The 26730-nt window shown below is 40.4% G+C and overlaps 2 protein-coding genes across 13 annotated transcripts in view; one reads left to right on the top strand and one right to left on the bottom strand.

Moving 5' to 3' along the window:
* Positions 1-26730, bottom strand: part of Nadsyn (NAD synthetase) — a 1223365-nt gene that overhangs the window by 988682 nt on the left and 207953 nt on the right. The window lies entirely within an intron of this gene.
* The window catches only part of Nna1 (Nna1 carboxypeptidase), a 725779-nt gene that overhangs the window by 537300 nt on the left and 161749 nt on the right, over positions 1-26730 (top strand). Inside the window, exon 18 of one of the 5 annotated variants that reach the window (XM_067782491.1) lies at positions 3492-3642. The exons of the other annotated variants lie outside the window; for them this stretch is intronic. Coding sequence (XP_067638592.1) covers positions 3492-3627 — 136 coding nt within the window. The 3' untranslated portion in view covers positions 3628-3642. Of the gene's footprint in view, positions 1-3491; positions 3643-26730 lie in introns of those variants that run through there. 5 annotated transcript variants of the gene reach the window in all.

Raw genomic sequence — 26730 nt, 5'->3', positions numbered from 1 at the left:
ATCGGGAGTTCGGAAAAAAGCTACAAGAATCATCTCAACTTTAATCGTTAAAAATTGATGGCTTAAATATTTATTAAAAAAAAGCGCAAGAAAAGCAAGTTTTCGACACTTTGTATCATCTCGACCCGCTCAAACTACCTAACGCACGTTTTCAAGCTGTCGCTGAAGTCCTTTGTCATTCCTGAACAATGGAAAATGGCAAGGATAGTTCCACTACTAAAGCCTGGCAAACCAGCTGACGAAGACGAGTCATATCGACCGATATCACTCTTTTCGCCAGTAGCGAAGTCATCGGAAACCGTTTTGCCCCCTCATTTCGCCACACACCAACATGGCTTCCGCAAAATGCACAGCATCACCACCGCGCTAAATCCCATAAACACGCAGATTTATTACGGACTAAATCAGGAAAAACCTCATCATAGGACGGTGCTCGTGGCACTTGACCTGTCAAAATCTTTTGAAGGCACGACATAGAAGGCTCACACTTTCCCTTTGTATAAAAAGATGAACCGTAAGTTATCCGAAAGGTCGGCAAGCATCGGTTCAGTTTGGGAACGAAATCTTGAAACCTAGGAAAATTAAACGGGGGGTACCGGGGGGTACCAGGGGGTGGGGTCCTATCCATGCTTCTGTTTAATTTCTATATATCAAAACTCCCTCCCCCACCAGGAGTTTCAAACATTTCTTATGCCGACGACTGCACGATTAGGGCAACTGGCTCTTCATTTGATGAATTAGTTTCTAAAATAAACAGCTATCTTCCCGATCTTTCTAGTTTCTTCAGCTCACGCAACCTAGCATTATCACCGACAAAATCTACGGTCACACGACGTTGAAGGAACAGATGTCGCAAATATTGGACGTTCACGTCGATGGTGTGACACTACCGACTGGTGATAATACTCTGACCTTCAAAGGGGCATGCCACCGAAATTGTATCTAAATAACAAAGCCGCAACAATATCCTCAAGTCGCTTGCCGGCAGCAAAGGGGAAAAGATAAATAAACGTTGCTAACCACGTGCAAAGCAATTGACCGGCCGCTCATGAGCTACGCGTCACCAGTTTGGTCGCCTGGTCTTAAAAACACATACTGGAAAAGTCTGCAGGCCTGTTAAAATGCTGCTATCAGAACTGCCACCGGATATCTCGTTATGACCCCCGAACACCACCTACATAGTGAGGCTAAAGAGCTCAGCGAAATGTTTAATAGGCAGTTTTTCTTAAATTGTCATAAACCAGGACATCCTAGCAAACAATTGCATGATCTAGCCCCGCCTCCATGGGGGTTAAGGGAACACACATATCTATAAGCACTACGGCGAGATCCGGCATCTGCTAACACAGCCGTTTGATCCAGACAAGCATATGCAGGTTCTAAGCCAAATCCACACAGAATCGGCAAACGCTTTTACCAGAACACGCCCAGTGAACCCTGTTATTAATTATTAGGGAGACACGAGTCACCCTGGCCCAACTTCGTTCTGGATACTGTAACAGGTTAAACTCTTACTTGTCCAGAATCAACCCCGACATACGTAATGTATGTCCTGCATGCGATGTGTCCCCACATGTCAGCAGCCAACTTTTCAATTGTAATGTGGAGCCTACGCCTCTAACACCAATCTCCCTATGGTCCACCCCTGTTGAAACAGCCAGTTTCCTTGGACTCCCGTTAGAGGACTTTGATGACAATTTGTGAGTGGTAGTGCGCATTGAATGGGGTGAAGCACTGTTAACACAACAACAACCCGCTTATATATCGGTCAATCTTTTGCACAGGTAATGTACCCTACAATGATGGCCATTTTCAACAACTTTGGTGGATTTTGGAGATATCAAGTCTTTCGAGTGGGATCAGTTGACGTGAAAACCCCTGTACATATTAAGTATACATTTGAAGAGAAACGTCACGAAGATTAAATAATGAAAACCGAAATAAACTACCTTAACATTTGCAAATATCAAGGCGCAAGAACAAGAGTGGGATGGGTATCTTGTCGAATTAGAATGGTGAAACAGAAGAGATACTGTTATAGGTGCTGGTGCTATGGAAAATAGCTCAATAGACTATAGATAATAAGGCCTAGAACTGATCGCAATCCTCAATTTGGGTATCAGGAAAACTTCTTTCGCAGGAAAAGATGGCACCGACAGTGGCTGGATTCACATGGGCAAAAATCAAAGGAATATACATTTTTAGTTGCTATGCACCTCCAAGCATGACTAGCACAGAGTTTGAGAACATGATTCTTTGAAGCACAGGGTAAACCCGCTTATAATATGTGGATACTTCCTACACATTGGTGCATATTTCGAATAAATCGGCCAAGCTGTGCTTCCAAAAAAGAGGTGAATCATTTTTTGGTGTGCTGTATAAAGAAGACTAGCCTTACCTGGCGTACGTTGTAACGCCCGAGATCGAGTGAATGTTGCGTTATTTTTTCTGTTTTGTTTGTTGATAATTTAGTTTATTGTTCTGTAAATTGAATTGCATTTTGTACGCATATTTGGTGAAATTTTCGTTTAAAACATTTTATTATTGTATGTTATTGTAATGTATGTGGGTACACAATATTTTTGGTTTTTTTCGTGCGGTGCAAAGATAAACAAATTTTTTGGCGTTCCAACTCTAGAGCTAGCAACATATAGCTAGCCATGGGAAAAACACGTACTCTCTAAATGTAATGCTGCAACAGTAAGCGATTGCCCTTGTGCTTTGTTGATTGTAATTGCAAAAGCAAGGCGGACAGAAAACTGTGAGAGCTTAAAATTGATTGGCAAATCTGTAGAAATCATTGGGATCCGTGGTATGAGCACATCTTCACTTTTGCTTTTACCGCTGATGATTGTTGCTTCGATTACTTTCGGCATTAATTTCTTAACGCAAAGTTTGGTTCCATTGTACAATTTTGGTGGGTCTAAATTCCGAAGAAGCATGATTGGTGAGCCTATTTTCAAAGTTAATATATGCGCAGGCATTCCAGATGGTTCTAAAGATCGTCATCTGTAACTGTGTCGATCGATTTATATTTCGTCAATTTACCAGGAATTTGGCTTTGAATGCGATCATTGATTTTGCATACATTATCAATTTTGGGAGCTAAGATTGCTCGTTCCCATTAGCCAAAAAAAAATTTTATTTAAAATTCTTAATTCTGAAATATGAAAACCCTTCGTCTTGATCGAAGGAACCCATATCCAAAATTTGGTGATGATTGATGTGTGGGAAATACGTTTCCATAGCGAACATACACACAGAATTTGATTTTTATATATATAGAGAGATGGGTATGTTATTTAATATTTTTACTTTTTCATTTATATCTTAAAAACGAGCCAAACATATTTGTATAGACCTAACGGTTCGTTTGTAATTTCAAAATGCTTTTTATATTTCACTAAAAAAACATTTGGAGTAATTAATTTACTCGTTTTCTAGGTATAATAATCATATATATCATTTCTAATTGCTGTTTTTATGTACAGGTCCCTTTGTCGCTCTCATTTGGAATCCAAATCTATAAATGAAGTTTTGGTCGTAAAGATGGAGATTCGTGCTATTAGCGAGCTTTGGGCAATTTTGGTCGTAGTGCTTTTGTTTAGCCATATTTTATTAAAATAATTTGTTAAAAATAAACGATTGTGAGCACACAATGAAATATATTTGTACTATGAATATTTGTACTTTGTACTTTGAATATTTGCACAGCATTACCGGCAGTTGCTACCAAGCAGCGCAAGCTGTAAGTTTTAATTGATAGATAGAACAGCTGATTTCTGTTGATATTCAATATTCGAGAAGAGACTTTTATATTGGTTTCGCAAGATGGGCACGGGTCCGGCTCGTTTAATATAATATAGCTTGTGAAATATACATTTTACAAAAATAATAAACTTGGTTTTGAAGTCAACAAATTAATATAATAAATAATTATTTACAGACCAGTAAAACCAAACATAAAAAAAAATATTTTTTATTTGGATGCCGAATCAATAAAAAAAAATTTTATTCTCCTGAAGAATGAAATGACAAAAAAAAAATATTTTTTATGAGTTAATCGGGGATTGACCGTATTGCTTTAAATGTATGAAAACATTTATTTGAAGCAATTTTTAATTTTATAATTTATTTCATTATATTCATGCATTTAAATCAATACGGGCAATCCCCGATTAACTCATACAAATAGACAAAATTGGTAAATTCGTTGTAGTTCTAAAAATGGAACAAAAACAGCAACAATACAAAGTTTCTTTGAAAACCGCCTTACCACCAGGCATAACTTTAACACATAATTACATACGAAGTACGCAGTATGTAAAAGATTAAATATGCAGAGAAGGCAATTGGGAAAAACTTTACAACAACTAAGGCATGACGTGGCTGAATGCGTTTGAAGCACTTTCAACTATCGTAAGAGTGCGGGTTCAAATCCCACTCCCGGGAGAAAAGGCTTTGAAGAGATTTACAAGGTATAATCGAAACAGCTGTCGCCTTGTCCGTCCTGATGTCACGTTGTTTAAATTTTTCCCAAATTATTAAATAAATTATAAAATTAAAAATTGCCTGAAATAAATGTGTTCATACATTTAAAGCAATACGGGCAATCCCCGATTAATATGTCATATAATATGTCATATCAATTTGAAGGCCACCGTGGTGTGATGGTAGCGTGCTCCGCCTATCACACCGTATGCCCTGGGTTCAACTCCCGGGTAAAGCAACATCAAAATTTTAGAAATAAGGTTTTTCAATTAGAAGAAAATTTTTCTAAGCTGGGCCGCCCCTCGGCAGTGACTGGCAAGCGCTCCGAGTGTATTTCTGCCATGAAAAGCTCTCAGTGAAAACTCATCTGCCTTGCAGATGCCGTTCGGAGTCGGCATAAAAACCATGTAGGTCCCGTCCGGCCAATTTGTAGGGAAAATCAAGAGAAGCACGACGCAAATTGCAAGAGAAGCTCGGCCTTAGATTTCTTCGCAGGTTATCGCGCCTTACATTTGTTTTTTTTTAATTTGAAGGACAACTTACCCAACCTTCGTCTACCGTCTGCGTAATGGACCGAGCACGAAAATGGGGAATTAAGTATATATATCATTTCTAATTGCTGTTTTTATGTACGGGTCCCTTTGTCGCTCTTATTTGGAATCCAAATCTATAAATGAAGTTTTGGTCGTAAAGATGGAGATTCGTGATATTAGCGAGCTTTGGGCAATTTTGGTCGTAGTGCTTTTGTTTAGCCATATTTTATTAAAATAATTTGTTAAAAATAAACGATTGTGAGCACACAATGAAATATATTTGTACTATGGCACTATTTTGAATATTTGCACAGCATTACCGGCAGTTGCTACCAAGCAGCGCAAGCTGTAAGTTTTAATTGATAGATAGAACAGCTGATTTCTGTTGATATTCAATATTCGAGAAGAGACTTTTATATTGGTTTCGCAAGATGCGCACGGGTCCGGCTCGTTTAATATAGTATAGCTTGTGAAATATACATTTTACAAAAATAATAAACTTGGTTTTGAAGTCAACAAATTAATATAATAAATAATTATTTACAGACCAGTAAAACCAAACATAAAAAAAAATATTTTTTATTTGGATGCGGAATCAAATAAAAAAATTTAATTCTCCTGAAGAATGAAATGACAAAAAAAAAATATTTTTTATGAGTTAATCGGGGATTGACCGTATTGCTTTAAATGTATGAAAACATTTATTTGAAGCAATTTTTAATTTTATAATTTATTTCGTTATATTATATGGTTCAATTTCTACGTCATAGTGGGTGGGGTTAACCGACTAAAAGGGATAAGTATACATATATATTGAACCAAGCAAGATAGAATCGAATTTATTTTTGCAGATGATAGGCTTTTATGTGTATATTAATCCACAAGCTGATCCAAGGTTCTATCGCTAACGGTTCAATTTCTACGTCATACTGGGTGGGGTTAACCGACTAAAAGGGATAAGTGTCCATATCTATTGAACCAAGCAAGATAGAATCGATTTTATTTTTGCATATGATAGGTTCTTAGCTTAAGCGCCAAATACACGACATGAACACTTCCGCGAACATTCCGCAATCTTGTTCGCAGCTTTGGCCATACACCATACGAACTTTTGGCCGAACATTAGTTCTCTTTCAGACAGCGATGAATACGGACAACAATTGTGCTGCAGCAATATTGCTCGCTGTGGCAATTAAGCGTAAAAAAAAGAAAGAGTAGGTACATAAAAGAAAGAGTAGGAACATATTCATCCTCAGCACCAGCACCAGACTTCAAACTATCTCTCTTTTTTTTTGATTCATGCCGGTATTGCGCCCGCAAACTACTTATTTTTTTTTATAACTGTATCCTTTGTGGCATCAGGATCTACTTCTTTTAATTTTTCGATTAAAGTCGCATAATCATTATTCTTTTTAATTCTATTACAATAATCTTTGCTTTTTACTTGCCACAATGATGGCAAAGATTTATACATTTCAATAAATTCACTCAGAAATTTTTTATTGTCCATTTTACTTTTCCGCGCACGTCTGTTCCGTTCAGAAATTACTACGATTATGAGCTATTTCGCCATACACGCACGAACAGTTCGCGTAAATGTTCGCCAAAAATTAAAATATTTTGATTTTTGGCGAACATTTGCGCGAACTGGCAAACACCACCATACACGACAGAAAAGGTCGCAGAAACATGACATAACGGGAATGTTCGCGGAAATGTTCGTGTCGTGTATTTGGCGCTTTAGTTATAAGAACTTTTATTGTAAATCAACGGAAGCCGACTCAAAAATGGTATAAAAGGAGCGGCAAATTCATGAACAAGGCACTCTTGGCTTAGAAGTCGTAGAGTGAGCTATATAGTGGGCTGTGTTAAACGTCCACTACGGAGCAGCTGGTGGTGTCAAACTTCAGCTGTTTATGATAGGTTTACCGCCGAGTCGTGTAAAACGCTCGACGACTACGTATTTTACTAGGGATCCGGTGAGTTGTGTAAAGCGCTCACCGATTACGTATTTTACTAGGGATCCGGTGAGTTGTGTAAAACACTCACCGATTATGTATTTTACTAGGAATCCAGCGAGTTGTGTAAAACGCTTACCGATTACGTATATTCACAAGGCATACCACCGAGGCGTGTAAAAAACTCGATGATTAAACATATTATAATCACATATGTATATATATTTTCAGAAGGATTGAAATAAGTCATCATTTTTTATAACGTTTAACTAACATCTTTTATTGCAAAGCGAACGCATTCACTGAGTTATACCCCAGCTATAAACCCGACTAACGGGGTTCGTTACAATTGGCGCCCGAGCAGGAACCCTTATACATATAAGGGGACGTATATTTTATTTAACCGGAACATATAACAAAACAACATAGTCAAGGTAAATTGGATTTATTACCTGAAGAAGGAAGATCTTTTATCGCAGAGTGTAAGAACTCACATAATTATGCACAAACATACATACTTACGTATAAGCGAACAAGGGGAAATGGAATTGTCAAACGATAGCGAGCACACATGTGTACAAATATATATTTAGTAATCTTAGCTTAAGCGCCAAATACACGACACGAACACTTCCGCGAACATTCCGCAATCTTGTTCGCAGCTTTGGCCATACACCATACGAACTTTTGGCCGAACATTAGTTCTCTTTCAGACAGCGATGAATACGGACAACAATTGTGCTGCAGCAATATTGCTAGCTGTGGCAATTAAGCGTAAAAAAAAGAAAGAGTAGGTACATAAAAGAAAGAGTAGGAACATATTCATCCTCAGCACCAGCACCAGACTTCAAACTATCTCTCTTTTTTTTTGATTCACGCCGGTATTGCGCCCGCAAACTATTTATTTTTTTTTATAACTGTATCCTTTGTGGCATCAGGATCTACTTCTTTTAATTTTTCGATTAAAGTCGCATAATCATTATTCTTTTTAATTCTATTACAATAATCTTTGCTTTTTACTTGCCACAATGATGGCAAAGATTTATACATTTCAATAAATTCACTCAGAAATTTTTTATTGTCCATTTTACTTTTCCGCGCACGTCTGTTCCGTTCAGAAATTACTACGATTATGAGCTATTTCGCCATACACGCACGAACAGTTCGCGTAAATGTTCGCCAAAAATTAAAATATTTTGATTTTTGGCGAACATTTGCGCGAACTGGCAAACACCACCATACACGACAGAAAAGGTCGCAGAAACATGACATAACGGGAATGTTCGCGGAAATGTTCGTGTCGTGTATTTGGCGCTTTAGTTATAAGAACGGAAGCCGACTCAAAACTGGTATAAAAGGAGCGGCAAATTCATGAACAAGGCACTCTTGGCTTAGAAGTCGTAGAGTGAGCTATATAGTGGGCTGTGTTAAACGTCCACTACGGAGCAGCTGGTGGTGTCAAACTTCAGCTGTTTATGATAGGTTTACCGCCGAGTCGTGTAAAACGCTCGACGACTACGTATTTTACTAGGGATCCGGTGAGTTGTGTAAAGCGCTCACCGATTACGTATTTTACTAGGGATCCGGTGAGTTGTGTAAAACACTCACCGATTATGTATTTTACTAGGGATCCAGCGAGTTGTGTAAAACGCTTACCGATTACGTATATTCACAAGGCATACCACCGAGGCGTGTAAAAAACTCGATGATTAAACATATTATAATCACATATGTATATATATTTTCAGAAGGATTGAAATAAGTCATCATTTTTTATAACGTTTAACTAACATCTTTTATTGTATAAGCGAACGCATTCACTGAGTTATACCCCAGCTATAAACCCGACTAACGGGGTTCGTTACAATTGGCGCCCGAGCAGGAACCCTTATACATATAAGGGGACGTATATTTTATTTAACCGGAACATATAACAAAACAACATAGTCAAGGTAAATTGGATTTATTACTTGAAGAAGGAAGATCGTTTGACATACGCGGCCGAGTTTGGATTCAACAACAGCGGAACCGTCGACGAGTTGAGGAAGGAGTTCGCCCAATTTGTTAACCAAAATCCGAGCTACGAAACACGTTTCGCAGGGTTGGAAACAAACCATTCCAAAACAACATTAACCGCTAATCAACAAGGTCAAGGCAACAGTGGAACCGCTTCCGGAAGTCGACCAGCGACCCCGGTCAACAACATTGAAAGCGTAAGCATACCTACGATACCTAATATGTCATATCAATTTGAAGGCCACCGTGGTGTGATGGTAGCGTGCTCCGCCTATCACACCGTATGCCCTGGGTTCAACTCCCGGGTAAAGCAACATCAAAATTTTAGAAATAAGGTTTTTCAATTAGAAGAAAATTTTTCTAAGCTGGGCCGCCCCTCGGCAGTGACTGGCAAGCGCTCCGAGTGTATTTCTGCCATGAAAAGCTCTCAGTGAAAACTCATCTGCCTTGCAGATGCCGTTCGGAGTCGGCATAAAAACCATGTAGGTCCCGTCCGGCCAATTTGTAGGTAAAATCAAGAGGAGCACGACGCAAATTGGAAGAGAAGCTCGGCCTTAGATTTCTTCGCAGGTTATCGCGCCTTACATTTATTTTTTTTTTTAATTTGAAGGACAACTTACCCAACCTCCGTCTACCGTCTGCGTAATGGACCGAGCACGAAAATGGGGAATTAAGTATATATATCATTTCTAATTGCTGTTTTTATGTACGGGTCCCTTTGTCGCTCTTATTTGGAATCCAAATCTATAAATGAAGTTTTGGTCGTAAAGATGGAGATTCGTGATATTAGCGAGCTTTGGGCAATTTTGGTCGTAGTGCTTTTGTTTAGCCATATTTTATTAAAATAATTTGTTAAAAATAAACGATTGTGAGCACACAATGAAATATATTTCTACTATGGCACTATTTTGAATATTTGCACAGCATTACCGGCAGTTGCTACCAAGCAGCGCAAGCTGTAAGTTTTAATTGATAGATAGAACAGCTGATTTCTGTTGATATTCAATATTCGAGAAGAGACTTTTATATTGGTTTCGCAAGATGCGCACGGGTCCGGCTCGTTTAATATAATATAGCTTGTGAAATATACATTTTACAAAAATAATAAACTTGGTTTTGAAGTCAACAAATTAATATAATAAATAATTATTTACAGACCAGTAAAACCAAACATAAAAAAAAATATTTTTTATTTGGATGCGGAATCAAATAAAAAAAAATTTAATTCTCCTGAAGAATAAAATGACAAAAAAAAATATTTTTTATGAGTTAATCGGGGATTGACCGTATTGCTTTAAATGTATGAAAACATTTATTTGAAGCAATTTTTAATTTTATAATTTATTTCATTATATTCATGCATTTAAATCAATACGGGCAATCCCCGATTAACTCATACAAATAGACAAAATTGGTAAATTCGTTGTAGTTCTAAAAATGGAACAAAAACAGCAACAATACAAAGTTTCTTTGAAAACCGCCTTACCACCAGGCATAACTTTAACACATAATTACATACGAAGTATGCAGTATGTAAAAGATTAAATATGCAGAGAAGGCAATTGGGAAAAACTTTACAACAACTAAGGCATGACGTGGCTGAATGCGTTTGAAGCACTTTCAACTATCGTAAGAGTGCGGGTTCAAATCCCACTCCCGGGAGAAAAGGCTTTGAAGAGATTTACAAGGTATAATCGAAACAGCTGTCGCCTTGTCCGTCCTGATGTCACGTTGTTTAAATTTTTCCCAAATTATTAAATAAATTATAAAATTAAAAATTGCCTGAAATAAATGTTTTCATACATTTAAAGCAATACGGGCAATCCCCGATTGACTCATACAAATAGACAAAATTGGTTAATTCGTTGTAGTTCTCTAAATAAAACAAAAACAGCAACAATACCAAGTTTCTTTGAAAACTGCCTTACCACCAAGCATAACTTAAACACATAATTACATACGAAGTATGCAGTGTGTAAAAGATTAAATATGCAGAGAAGGCAATTGGAAAACTTTACAAGAACTAAGGCATGACGTGGATGAATGCGTTTGTAACACTTTCAACTATCATAGGAGTCCGGATTCAAATCGCACTCCCGGGAGAAAAGGCTTTGAAGAGATTTACAAGGTATAATCGAAACAGCTGTCACCTTGTCCGTCCTGATGTCACCTTGTTTAGATTTTTTCCAAATTATTAAATAAATTATAAAATTAAAAATTGCTTCAAATAAATGTTTTCATACATTTAAAGCAATACGGGCAATCCCCGATTACCTCATACAAATAGACAAAATTGGTAAATTCGTTGTAGTTCTATAAATAGAACAAAAACAGCAACAATACCAAGTTTCTTTGAAAACCGCCTTACCACCAAGCATAACTTAAACACATAATTACATACGAAGTATGCAGTGTGTAAAAGATTAAATATGCAGAGAAGACAATTGGGAAAAACTTTACAACAACTAAGGCATGACGTGGCTGAATGCGTTTGTAACACTTTCAACTATAGTAGGAGTGCGGGTTCAAATCCCACTCCCGGGAGAAAAGGCTTTGAAAAGATTTACAAGGTATAATCGAAACAGCTGTCGCCTTGTCCGTCTTGATGTCACGTTGTGAAGACCCCAAAATTACAGGCTTTCGTGGCCTCCACAAATTTTGATTTTTAATTGTATATAATACAATTTCATATTAAAATTATAAACGGAATTATAATAATTTATATATATGGCATGAAATGAATTCACTTATACATATATGTAAATACATTTTGAATTAAATATACTTTGTACAATCATACATACATCTTAAAACATATATAATTATAATACATATTAAGTTATATATAGGATATGAAAACTTTTATCGCAGAGTGTAAGAACTCACATAATTATGCACAAACATACATACTTACGTATAAGCCAACAAGGGGAAATGGAATTGTCAAACGTAGCGAACACACATGTGTACAAATATATATTTAGTAATCTTAGCTTAAGCGCCAAATACACGACACGAACACTTCCGCGAGCATTCCGCAATCTTGTTCGCAGCTTTGGCCATACACCATACGAACTTTTGGCCGAACATTAGTTCTCTTTCAGACAGCGATGAATACGGACAACAATTGTGCTGCAGCAATATTGCTCGCTGTGGCAATTAAGCGTAAAAAAAAGAAAGAGTAGGTACATAAAAGAAAGAGTAGGAACATATTCATCCTCAGCACCAGCACCAGACTTCAAACTATCTCTCTTTTTTTTTGATTCACGCCGGTATTGCGCCCGCAAACTACTTATTTTTTTTTATAACTGTATCCTTTGTGGCATCAGGATCTACTTCTTTTAATTTTTCGATTAAAGTCGCATAATCATTATTCTTTTTAATTCTATTACAATAATCTTTGCTTTTTACTTGCCACAATGATGGCAAAGATTTATACATTTCAATAAATTCACTCAGAAATTTTTTATTGTCCATTTTACTTTTCCGCGCACGTCTGTTCCGTTCAGAAATTACTACGATTATGAGCTATTTCGCCATACACGCACGAACAGTTCGCGTAAATCTTCGCCAAAAATTAAAATATTTTGATTTTTGGCGAACATTTGCGCGAACTGGCAAACACCACCATACACGACAGAAAAGGTCGCAGAAACACGACATAACGGGAATGTTCGCGGAAATGTTCGTGTCGTGTATTTGGCGCTTTAGTTATAAGAACTTTTATTGTAAATCAACGGAAGCCGACTCAAAAATGGTATAAAAGGAGCGGCAAATTCATGAACAAGGCACTCTTGGCTTAGAAGTCGTAGAGTGAGCTATATAGTGGGCTGTGTTAAACGTCCACTACGGAGCAGCTGGTGGTGTCAAACTTCAGCTGTTTATGATAGGTTTACCGCCGAGTCGTGTAAAACGCTCGACGACTACGTATTTTACTAGGGATCCAGTGAGTTGTGTAAAGCGCTCACCGATTACGTATTTTACTAGGGATCCGGTGAGTTGTGTAAAACACTCACCGATTATGTATTTTACTAGGGATCCAGCGAGTTGTGTAAAACGCTTACCGATTACGTATATTAACAAGGCATACCACCGAGGCGTGTAAAAAACTCGATGATTAAACATATTATAATCACATATGTATATATATTATCAGAAGGATTGAAATAAGTCATCATTTTTTATAGCGTTTAACTAACATCTTTTATTGTATAAGCGAACGCATTCACTGAGTTATACCCCAGCTATAAACCCGACTAACGGGGTTCGTTACAATTGGCGCCCGAGCAGGAACCCTTATACATATAAGGGGACGTATATTTTATTTAACCGGAACATATAACAAAACAACATAATCAAGGTAAATTGGATTTATTACCTGAAGAAGGAAGATCTTTTGACATACGCGGCCGAGTTTGGATTCAACAACAGCGGAACCGTCGACGAGTTGAGGAAGGAGTTCGCCCAATTTGTTAACCAAAATCCGAGCTACGAAACACGTTTCGCAGAGTTGGAAACAAACCATTCCAAAACAACATTAACCGCTAATCAACAAGGTCAAGGCAACAGTGGAACCGCTTCCGGAAGTCGACCAGCGACCCCGGTCAGCAACATTGAAAGCGTAAGCATACCTACGATACCTAATATGTCATATCAATTTGAAGACCACCGTGGTGTGATGGTAGCGTGCTCCGCCTATCACACCGTATGCCCTGGGTTCAACTCCCGGGTAAAGCAACATCAAAATTTTAGAAATAAGGTTTTTCAATTAGAAGAAAATTTTTCTAAGCTGGGCCGCCCCTCGGCAGTGACTGGCAAGCGCTCCGAGTGTATTTCTGCCATGAAAAGCTCTCAGTGAAAACTCATCTGCCTTGCAGATGCCGTTCGGAGTCGGCATAAAAACCATGTAGGTCCCGTCCGGCCAATTTGTAGGGAAAATCAAGAGGAGCACGACGCAAATTGGAAGAGAAGCTCGGCCTTAGATTTCTTCGGAGGTTATCGCGCCTTACATTTATTTTTTTTTAATTTGAAGGACAACTTACCCAACCTCCGTCTACCGTCTGCGTAATGGACCGAGCACGAAAATGGGGAATTAAGTACGATGGCAAAGGTGACCCACTGAGTTTCGTCGAGAGAGTAGAAGAGCTGGTGGAGGGATGTGAAGTGGACCTTAATTCACTCCCACGAGCGCTACCAGAATTATTCAAGGACCGAGCCCTGGTATGGCTGCGGAACAATCATCGTCACTGGAGCGAATGGAGCAGTTTTAAACACGACTTTTTACGCTTCTTCTTGAGCGCATCATACTTCGAAAGCCTGGAAGACGAGATACGTCAGCGAACACAACGATCACGAGAGTCGTTCAAGGATTACTTTTTGGAACTACAGAACCTCATGAGACACGCGAACCTCACCGAGGAACAAAGACTGCAAAGAATACACAGAAACTGCCGCAGTGAGTATAAATTGTATATAAAACGAACTGAATTTCAGACGCTCGAAGGCTTGGTGAGTCTGGCAGAGGACTTCGAAAATATCACGAATGGCAGAGATACACAGAGAGTAGTGGCAAGAGCGCTTCCAGCAAGGCGTCCAGATGACTGGCATTTTTTCATACAAGAATTACCAGATGTAGAGCCAAGTAGCAGGATTGGCAATGGGAATACACAGCGAAGTAATCCACCAACAAGACAAGCGTATACGAATCCCAAGACCGCGTGCAGGCGATGTGGTGAAAACGGACATCGTGCATATGCGTGCCGCAATGAACGTCGAGACTTTTGTTGGGAATGTGGTCGGCACAATATTCTAACAAAAAATTGTTGCCGCGCATCATCGGGAAACGACCGGAGACTCGATCAGACCTGAGGGGTGGGGTCTCCAGCAATACAAATTTGGGAGGTCTAACTATTTTGAAGCAAACAGGAGGGCGTATTTTGGCCGACGTAAAGATAAATGGCTGAGTTTTATGAGTGAGACATGTTCGAGGAGACTAGGTAAGGCAATTTTGAAGCAGGTACGAAGCCGAGTGGTATTGGGCGATGGTAGAGCCAGCACGATAAAAGAAGCAATAGTGGCAGACGAAGAGATTGAGAAAGAGAAGTACAACAGCGAAATACTCGTTCTTCCAGGGCTAGTAGAAGAAGTTGTCATCGACATGGATATACTTGCCAGGGCAAACACACCATTAAGTTTCGGCGGTCACACGGTAACGCTACAAGCAGAAGGGGCAATCAAGTGCTGGACAATAACTGAGGCAGGCGAGCCCGATGTAAAGGATACGGAAGGACTAACCACGGACCAACAAAGCCCGTCTGAAACCACTACAAAAGTTAAGGATTTCCTAGACGAACAGATTCTTAGCTTCGAAAATATGACTGGTACCTCAAATATCGCGGCGCATAAAATAATCATGCGTGATGATCGGCCGATAAAACAAAGATACTTTCCACGGAACCCGAAGATGCAGGAAACCATTAATATGGAGATAAACGAGCTAAGGGTACATCGAGCCCTCGCGAAGCCCACATAGTGCACCGATCGTACTCGTAAAGAAGAAGAATGGTAAGTGGAGGTTATGTATAGACTATCGCCAGCTCAACGCACGCTCAGTCCCCGATGCATACCCACTACCGCGGATCCAACACATACTAGACCGGCTAAAAAACGCGAAGTACATAAGTAGCCTGGATCTGAAAAACGGCTACTGGCAGATCCCTATGGAGGAAGGAAGTAAGCAATATACGGCATTTACTGTACCTAGACGCGGGCTGTTTCAATGGCGCGTGATGCCATTTGGGCTTCATTCAGCACCCGCAACATTTTAACGGGCATTAGATCAAGTAATCGGCCCCGAATTAGAACCCAACGCATTCGCATACCTAGATGACATCATAATTACAAGCTCAACGCTAGAGGAGCATATTAAACATCTAACGGAAGTGTTTAAACGCCTACGAAAAGCAAATTTAAGAATCAACGCCGAAAAGTGCGAATTTTTCAAGAAGCAACTGAAGTATCTGGGTCATGTCGTAAGCGAAAAGGGTATACACACGGACCCAGATAAAGTAGCAGCGATTAAGGAATTGCAAGCACCAACAAACGTAAGAGAACTAAGACGATTTTTAGGTATAGCATCTTGGTACCGGCGATTCGTACCAGAATTTTCAAAAATAGCGCATCCCAGCGCGTGCCCAGATTTTACATGAAGATTCACATTACACACAGACGCGAGCGATTTTGGACTAGGAGCAGTCCTCACACAGGAGCTAGACGACGGAGCGCGGGTAATCGCGTACGCTAGCCGCTGCCTCAACAAAGCAGAAATTAATTATTCACCCACGGAGAAAGAGTGCTTAGCCATTGTATGGGCTACACGCAAAATGCGACCATATCTGGAGGGCTACGAATTCACGGTAATCACGGACCACTTATCATTGAAATGGTTGAACGCCATCGAAAGTCCTTCGGGACGTATTGCGTGATGGGCGTTGGAGTTACAACAATACTCGTTCGATGTACAGTACAGGAAAGGTCAGCTGAACGTAGAAGCGGATGCACTGTCACGACAGCCGCAAGATGCACAACTCAACAGACTGGAACGCGAAAACGAAACATCGTGTAAATGGCTTGAAAATAGGAAAGGGGAAGTTAAACGAAACTCGGAGAAGTTTCCAGACTACATAATTGAAAACGGTGAGTTATATCGGCACATAGCTGTTCAGATAGACGATCAAGACGCGATCCCGTGGAAGCTATGTGTAGCGAAACCACAAGCAGTAAAGTATTACAGGAAGTGCACGACAGTCCAAGCGCCGGACACATGGGTATCCGGAAGACAAGAGCTCGAGCAGCCACAAGGTACCACTGACCAGGAATGTTTCGCGATATAAAACGGTATGTACAGCAATGCCCAACCTGTCAAATTTACAAGCCTAATCAAGAGCAAGCAGCGGGGAAAATGTTAACCCAAATTCCCGAAGAACCGTGGGCAACGGTGTACGCAGATTTCGTTGGACCATTACCACGTTCAAAGCACGGCAATACCATGGTTCTAGTGTTTCTAGATCGTTTCACCAAATGGGTAGAGATCATACCATTACACAAGGCAACAGCAGATAGCCTCATCAAAGCATTTAGAGAACGTATATTATCACGATTTGGAGTTCCGAAGGTTATTATTACAGACAACGGCGCCCAGTTCACGAGCAGACAATTCAAGAGACTCCTTCAGGACTATGGAGTAAAGCACCAATTAACAGCACCCTACACACCACAAGAGAACCCAACGGAGAGGGCAAACCGAAACATTAAACGGATGTTAGCACATTTCACGGGAAAGGATCAACGCAACTGGGACGAGTTATTACCAGAGATAATGTTAGCACTAAATTCGAGTGTGTGCGAGGCAACAGGGTACAGTCCGGCATTCTTGGTACAAGGACGAGAGCCACGGATCCCAAACGCCCTATACGACGAGCAAACATTTGGCACAGGCGAGGTCACAACAACGGCAAATGAAAAAGTAGCGAAAACGAAGGAGATATTTCAAATGGTACGGAGAAACCAGCAACGTGCGTCGGCAGAACAGGCACGACATTATAATTTGCGGAGAAGGAAGTGGAATCCGGTGATAAGAGACAGAGTTTTGGTAAAGGAACACCATCTGTCTAATGCAACCGACAACTTTGCGGCCAAACTAGCACCAAAATTCAGCGGGTCCCATAGAATCACGAATTTTATTTCGCCAGTCATCGTCGAACTGGACAAAACGTTTCAAGGAAAGAAGAGAACAGCGCATCTAAGCGAGCTTAAACCATTTTATGAAAACAAGTTAATCAACGGGAGAAGCGAAGGCGCAACAAAACCTCCCACAGATGCCCATCTACATCTTTGCAAACACAACCGAAGAGTAAAAGCACCGAAAACTACAAAGGAAGGCGTAGCACGAAGAAATCTGATGGTAAATCACAATATGAACAAGTGTCATAAAATTCAATCATTGCCCTAATAATTATTACAATTACATTAATTTTATTTTCTATAATATTATTAGTTTTAATAATAATGCTCTAATAATCATAATAGCACTATTGATGATCATCACAATAATAGTAACCATCACATTTATATTATAATACCGGTAACAAAATTTTTCGGCAACCCTAATTTGGTACACGCCAAAACACCGCTTATCTACTCTACAAACGGCATCCCCAAACAAATCATAGCTGACTAACAATAACGAGGAATAAATAAATGCAATGGTACAACAACAAAAACACAAGCAATAAAATAAAAGGCAAATGCACGCGAGTGGCGGCCACCGTGGTGTGATGGTAGCGTGCTCCGCCTATCACACCGTATGCCCTGGGTTCAACTCCCGGGCAAAGCAACATCAAAATTTTAGAAATAAGATTTTTCAATTAGAAGAAAATTTTTCTAAGCGGGGTCGCCCCTCGGCAGTGTCTGGCAAGCGCTCCGATTGTATTTCTGCCATGAAAAGCTCTCAGTGAAAACTCATCTGCCTTGCAGATGCCGTTCGGAGTCGGCATAAAACATGTAGGTCCCGTCCGGCCAATTTGTAGGGAAAAATCAAGAGGAGCACGACGCAAATTGGAAGAGAAGCTCGGCCTTAGATCTCTTCGGAGGTTATCGCGCCTTACATTTATTTTTTTATTTTAAATGCACGCGAGTTACGTATAAGTCCGCTACTCTACCAAATAAGGTCAATAGTTCTAGATCTAGCCAAAGGTTATCACCAAATCTTAATAAGGGAACAAGATAGAGAGAAAAAGGCGTTTGCAACACCTCACGGGTTGTATGAATTTATTAGAATGCCATTTGGATTGAAAAATGCTCCGGCAACATTTCAACGTCTAATGAATGAAACTCTAAGAGACTTCATCAATAAAACATGTGTGGTGTACTTAGATGACATTTTGATATTTAGTAAATCCCTTCAGGAGCATGTAAGGACAACAACAGAAATTTTTAAGGTGCTAGAAAGAGCAAATTTAAAGGTTCAAATGAACAAGTGCAATTTCATGAAAAAAGAAACTGAATTTTTGGGGCACATTTTAACAGAAAATGGATTAAAACCAAATCCGGATAAAATAATGGTAATAGAAGCGTTACTTTACCTAAAACGGAGAAACAAATAAAAAGTTTCCTAGGAGTGACAGGCTACTACCGGAAATTTATAAAAGACTACGCACGAGTAGCAACTCCTATAACAAAATACTTAAAAAAAAAACGTAAAGATCAATACTAAGGATCCAACCTATATAGAAGCATTCGAAAAATTGAAAATACTAATTAGTTCTCACCCAATTTTGAGATATCCTAATTTTGATAAACCATTTACTCTAACTACTGATGCGTCGAACTATGCAATCGGTGCTGTTTTGTCACAAGAACACTAAATGATCACGAAAAAATTACTCTGCTACAGATAAAGAATTTCTAGCGATTGAATGGAGTGTTAATTATTTACGACCATACCTTTACGGAAGAAAGTTTACAATTTTTACAGACCATCAGCCAATAAAATACCTACATGCTAAATATAAAGGAAAGGACATGTCACCTAGACATCAACGATGGCTTCTAAAATTAGGAGAGTATCAGTTCAACATAGAATACTTAAAAGAGAAGGAAAATCAAGTAGCAGACTTTTTGAGTAGAATAGATAATGAAGTTGATAAAATGGAAAGTGTGAAAGAAATTGATAAATGTAGGGATTTACCAATAGTCAAGGATAAGAAAATTGATTCGGAAACGATAAATAACCTAGAAGATGAGACGATGGCTACAATGCAATCAGCGGAAGAAAATCTTCAAGATCATTTTTTTTTTATCAAAGAAGAAATTGTAAACAAATATAAAACACAAATTGTTTTAACTAATAACAAGATCGAAGAAATGAAACAGTTACATGGAAAAAGAATAATTTTTATAGCGGAAAGCGATTTTAATACAATGGGAGAAATCTTTAGAAAGTATATCACCAAAGGATCAGTTGGAATATACTCAGAGCTTACCGATACGAAATATAACATTGTCCAACAGAAGTTAAGGGAAATGTTTTCAGATGACAACCAATTAAAATTCTATAAATGTACATTGAGGGCAAGGGATATTGAAACGGAGGTAGAGGCAGTGAAACAGATATCACTGTACCACGTATATACATATAATAAAATTAAAGAAAAAATTTATTTTCCAAAGTTAATGGAATTGGTACAAATAGTCATTAGCCAATGTGACATTTCTAAAGAAGTTAAGTATGATCGAAATCCCATCAAACGTAAATTTTTTTACACTAAAACACCATCGGATATAAATCAAGTAATACATATAGACACTTACGTTATAAAGCGGTTTCATTTTCTAACAATAATAGACAAATTCTCCAAATTTGCAGCAGTATATGCCTTACCTGATAGAAATCACATTACAATAATTGAACAGTTAGAAAATCATTTTTCGAAAATAGGCAAACCAGAGAAAATAATCGCGGATAATGAATTCAAAACAGTACGTTTGGAGGAATTTTTAGATCAAGAAGGAATCGAACTACACCTGACGAAACCTAATAGCCACACAGGAAATGCAGATATTGAAAGAATGCACAACTGTGGCTGAGATATTTAGGATAATATATTATTTGAACAAGAAATTACCAATCAATCAAATTATGCAAAAAGCAATAAGAACCTATTATGAAAGATATCATTCAACAATAAAAGGTATCCCGGTAGAAGTACAAAATGGCAAGATTAGTAAAGAAAGAATTAGACAAAATATCGAGTTAGCTAAGGGAAAATGTATCCATAAACTTAACAAGAAACAAGAAAGCTACGTAGAAACTAGGAGAAGAGGCTTTATAAAAAATTATAAAGCATTAAGGCACAAGGAACAACCAGGTAGGTTGGTAGGTTGAACTGGCCGGTCCATGAGGACCTCACATAGACTGATTGAGTTCGTAGTGTTACTAGAGGTTTGTTTTAACGACCAAACTGAAAACCCCTATCAAAAACCAGGACCTATGTTATAAAATAACTTCGTCCTCTTGGCAAATACTAGAAGCTTCCTAGGACTTAAGCCACTTGCTGCTTCTAGATCTGACAGCTGTATCACTCCTAATTGCTGGAGTCTTAGCCTGGCAAGTGCAGGGCACGAGCACAGAACGTGCTCGATAGTTTCCTCCTCCAACTCGCACTTCCTACATCTGCTATCACTGACCAAGCCTAGTTTAAAGGCATGTGACGTCAGAAGGCAGTGTCCCGTCAGAATATCCGTCATGAGTCTACAGTCCTCTCTTTTTAATGAGAGGACCAACTGTGTTAGTCTAAGGTTGTAAGACCTACACATAATCTTCGACACTTTACAGCCCCGCGCTTGAACCCACGCCTTTCCCGCTTGGTCGATCATGTGCACCTCTCGCCTTCGCTTAATCTCGCCCAATCTATTTGGGACATCTACGGAGCAAGCTTCAAGGGATGCGCCCTTTTTAGCTAGTTCGTCCGCTTTTTCATTCCCATCTATTCCCATATGCTCTGGGACCCAATATAGATGTATGCTTCTCCCTGTCCCGATTCTCTCCAGAGACTGCTTACACTCTAACACGCATTTAGATGCTGTGCTATGCGAGATTATTGCCTTAATTGCTGCTTGACTGTCAATATAAAAGTTAACACGGTTGCAGCTTAAGCTATTCTCTTCCAGGGTTTCTACTGCTTTGGTTACGGCTAATATTTCCGCTTGGAAAACGCTACAGTAATCCGGCAGCCTGGAGGATCTGCTTATTTCCGGATCAGCGCAGTATACCGCAGACCCTACTCCTTCCACTACTTTGGAACCATCGGTGTACACATGTATCGCCTCGTCCGCCATTTGCGCACCCTTGCGCCAACCGTCCACCTCTATTGTCGCCTTAAGATCTCCCTCGAAGCGCAGATAGGGAATCATGTAGTCTGTTCGTCTTGTGATTGATGACGCTATACTACTATGGAGCGGCAAATTCATGAACAAGGCGCTCTTGGCTTAGAAGTCGTAGAGTGAGCTATATAGTGGGCTGTGTTAAACATCCACTACGGAGCAGCTGGTGGTGTCAAACTTCAGCTGTTTATGATAGGTATACCGCCGAGTCGTGTAAAACGCTCGACGACTACGTATTTTACTAGGGACCCGGTGAGTTGTGTAAAGCGCTCACCGATTACGTATTTTACTAGGGATCCGGTGAGTTGTGTAAAACACTCACCGATTATGTATTTTACTAGGGATCCAGCGAGTTGTGTAAAACGCTTACCGATTACGTATATTCACAAGGCATACCACCGAGGCGTGTAAAAAACTCGGTGATTAAACATATTATAATCACATATGTATATATATTTTCAGAAGGATTGAAATAAATCATCATTTTTTATAACGTTTAACTAACATCTTTTATTGTATAAGCGAACGCATTCACTGAGTTATACCCCAGCTATAAGGCAACAGTGGAACCGCTTCCGGAAGTCGACCAGCGACCCCGGTCAACAACATTGAAAGCGTAAGCATACCTACGATACCTAATATGTCATATCAATTTGAAGGCCACCGTGGTGTGATGGTAGCGTGCTCCGCCTATCACACCGTATGCCCTGGGTTCAACTCCCGGGTAAAGCAACATCAAAATTTTAGAAATAAGGTTTTTCAATTAGAAGAAAATTTTTCTAAGCTGGGCCGCCCCTCGGCAGTGACTGGCAAGCGCTCCGAGTGTATTTCTGCCATGAAAAGCTCTCAGTGAAAACTCATCTGCCTTGCAGATGCCGTTCGGAGTCGGCATCAAAACCATGTAGGTCCCGTCCGGCCAATTTGTAGGGAAAATCAAGAGGAGCACGACGCAAATTGGAAGAGAAGCTCGGCCTTAGATTTCTTCGGAGGTTAGCGCGCCTTACATTTATTTTTTTTTTTAATTTGAAGGACAACTTACCCAATCTCCGTCTACCGTCTGCGTAATGGACCGAGCACGAAAATGGGGAATTAAGTACGATGGCAAAGGTGACCCACTGAGTTTCGTCGAGAGAGTAGAAGAGCTGGTGGAGGGATGTGAAGTGGACCTTAATTCACTCCCACGAGCGCTACCAGAATTATTCAAGGACCGAGCCCTGGTATGGCTGCGGAACAATCATCGTCACTGGAGCGAATGGAACAGTTTTAAACACGACTTTTTACGCTTCTTCTTGAGCGCATCATACTTCGAAAGCCTGGAAGACGAGATACGTCAGCGAACACAACGACCACGAGAGTCGTTCAAGGATTACTTTTTGGAACTACAGAACCTCATGAGACACGCGAACCTCACCGAGGAACAAAGACTGCAAAGAATATACCGAAACTGCCGCAGTGAGTATAAATTGTATATAAAACGAACTGAATTTCAGACGCTCGAAGGCTTGGTGAGTCTGGCAGAGGACTTCGAAAATATCACGAATGGCAGAGATACACAGAGAGTAGTGGCAAGAGCGCTTCCAGCAAGGCGTCGAGATGACTGGCATTTTTTCATACAAGAATTACCAGATGTAGAGCCAAGTAGCAGGATTGGCAATGGCAATACACAGCAAGTAATCCACCAACAAGACAAGCGTATACGAATCCCAAGACCGCGTGCAGGCGATGTGGTGAAAACGGACATCGTGCATATGCGTGCCGCAATGAACGTCGAGAATTTTGTTGGGAATGTGGTCGGCACAATATTCTAACAAAAAATTGTTGCCGCGCATCATCGGGAAACGACCGGAGACTCGATCAGACCTGAGGGGTGGGGTCTCCAGCAATACAAATTCGGGAGGTCTAACTATTTTGAAGCAAACAGGAGGGCGTATTTTGGCCGACGTAAAGATAAATGGCTGCAAAGTAACAGCAACAGTAGACACAGGAGCGACAAGAAGTTTTATGAGTGAGACATGTTCGAGGAGACTAGGTAAGGCAATTTTGAAGCAGGTACGATGCCGAGTGGTATTGGGCGATGGTAGAGCCAGCACGATAAAGGAAGCAATAGTGGCAGACGAAGAGATTGAGAAAGAGAAGTACAACAGCGAAATACTCGTTCTTCCAGGGCTAGTAGAAGAAGTTGTCATCGGCATGGATATACTTGCCAGGGCAAACACACCATTAAGTTTCGGCGGTCACACGGCAACGCTACAAGCAGAAGGGGCAATCAAGTGCAGGACAATAACTGAGGCAGGCGAGCCCGATGTAAAGGATACGGAAGAACTAACCACGGACCAACAAAGCCCGTCTGAAAACACTACAAAAGTTAAGGATTTCCTAGACGAACAGATTCTTAGCTTCGAAAATATGACTGGTACCTCAAATATCGCGGCGCATAAAATAATCATGCGTGATGATCGGCCGATAAAACAAAGATACTTTCCACGGAACCCGAAGATGCAGGAAACCATTAATATGGAGATAAACGAGCTATTGGAGAAGGGGTACATCGAGCCCTTGCGAAGCCCACATAGTGCACCGATCGTACTCGTAAAGAAGAAGAATGGTAAGTGGAGGTTATGTATAGACTACAGCTCAACGCACGCTCAGTCCCCGATGCATACCCACTACCGCGGATCCAACACATACTAGACCGGCTAAAAAACGCGAAGTACATAAGTAGCCTGGATCTGAAAAACGGCTACTGGCAGATCCCTATGGAGGAAGGAAGTAAGCAATATACGGCATTTACTGTACCTGGACGCGGGCTGTTTCAATGGCGCGTGATGCCATTTGGGCTTCATTCAGCACCCGCAACATTTCAACGGGCATTAGATCAAGTAATCGGCCCCGAAATAGAACCGAACGCATTCGCATACCTAGATGACATCATAATTACAAGCTCAACGCTAGAGGAGCATATTAAACATCTAACGGAAGTGTTTAAACGCCTACGAAAAGCAAATTTAAGAATCAACGCCGAAAAGTGCGAATTTTTCAAGAAGCAACTGAAGTATCTGGGTCATGTCGTAAGCGAAAAGGGTATACACACGGACCCAGATAAAGTAGCAGCGATTAAGGAATTGCAAGCACCAACAAACGTAAGAGAACTATGACGATTTTTAGGTATAGCATCTTGGTACCGGCGATTCGTACCAGAATTTTCAAAAATAGCGCATCCCAGCCCGTGCCCAGATTTTACATGAAGATTCACATTACAAACAGACGCGAGCGATTTTGGAATAGGAGCAGTCCTCACACAGGAGCTAGACCACGGAGCGCGGGTAATCACGTATGCTAGCCGCTGCCTCAACAAAGCAGAAATTAATTATTCACCCACGGAGAAAGAGTGCTTAGCCATTGTATGGGCTACACGCAAAATGCGACCATATCATATAATCACGGACCACTTATCATTGAAATGGTTGAAGGCCATCGAAAGTCCTTCGGGACGTATTGCGTGATGGGCGTTGGAGTTACAACAATACTCGTTCGATGTACAGTACAGGAAAGGTCAGCTGAACGTAGAAGCGGATGCACTGTCACGACAGCCGCAAGATGCACAACTCAACAGACTGGAACACGAAAACGAAACATCGTGTAAATGGCTTGAAAATAGGAAAGGGGAAGTTAAACGAAACTCGGAGAAGTTTCCAGACTACATAATTGAAAACGGTGAGTTATATCGGCACATAGCTGTTCAGATAGACGATCAAGACGCGATCCCGTGGAAGCTATGTGTAGCGAAACCACAAGCAGTAAAGTATTACAGGAAGTGCACGACAGTCCAAGCGCCGGACACATGGGTATCCGGAAGACAAGAGCTCGAGCAGCCACAAGGTACCACTGACCAGGAATGTTTCGCGATATAAAACGGTATGTACAACAATGCCCAACCTGTCAAATTTACAAGCCTAATCAAGAGCAAGCAGCGGGGAAAATGTTAACCCAAATTCCCGAAGAACCGTGGGCAACGGTGTACGCAGATTTCGTTGGACCATTACCACGTTCAAAGCACGGCAATACCATGGTTCTAGTGTTTCTAGATCGTTTCACCAAATGGGTAGAGATCATACCATTACACAAGGCAACAGCGGATAGCCTCATCAAAGCATTTAGAGAACGTATATTATCACGATTTGGAGTTCCGAAGGTCATTATTACAGACAACGGCGCCCAGTTCACGAGCAGACAATTCAAGAGACTCCTTCAGGACTATGGAGTAAAGCACCAATTAACAGCACCCTACACACCACAAGAGAACCCAACGGAGAGGGCAAACCGAAACATTAAACGGATGTTAGCACATTTCACGGGAAAGGATCAACGCAACTGGGACGAGTTATTACCAGAGATAATGTTAGCACTAAATTCGAGTGTGTGCGAGGCAACAGGGTACAGTCCGGCATTCTTGGTACAAGGACGAGAGCCACGGATCCCAAACGCCCTATACGACGAGCAAACATTTGGCACAGGCGAGGCCACAACAACGGCAAATGAAAAAGTAGCGAAAATGAAGGAGATATTTCAAATGGTACGGAGAAACCAGCAACGTGCGTCGGCAGAACAGGCACGACATTATAATTTGCGGAGAAGGAAGTGGAATCCGGCGATAAGAGACAGAGTTTTGGTAAAGGAACACCATCTGTCTAATGCAACCGACAACTTTGCGGCCAAACTAGCACCAAAATTCAGCGGGTCCCATAGAATCACGAATTTTATTTCGCCAGTCATCGTCGAACTGGACAAAA

The sequence above is a fragment of the Eurosta solidaginis genome, chromosome 4 (genome assembly GCF_040869045.1).
Source record: "Eurosta solidaginis isolate ZX-2024a chromosome 4, ASM4086904v1, whole genome shotgun sequence".
Lineage (NCBI taxonomy): Eukaryota > Metazoa > Arthropoda > Insecta > Diptera > Tephritidae > Eurosta > Eurosta solidaginis.
Note: the sequence above shows the minus strand (reverse complement) of the source record. Positions and strands in the feature narration are given on the sequence as shown.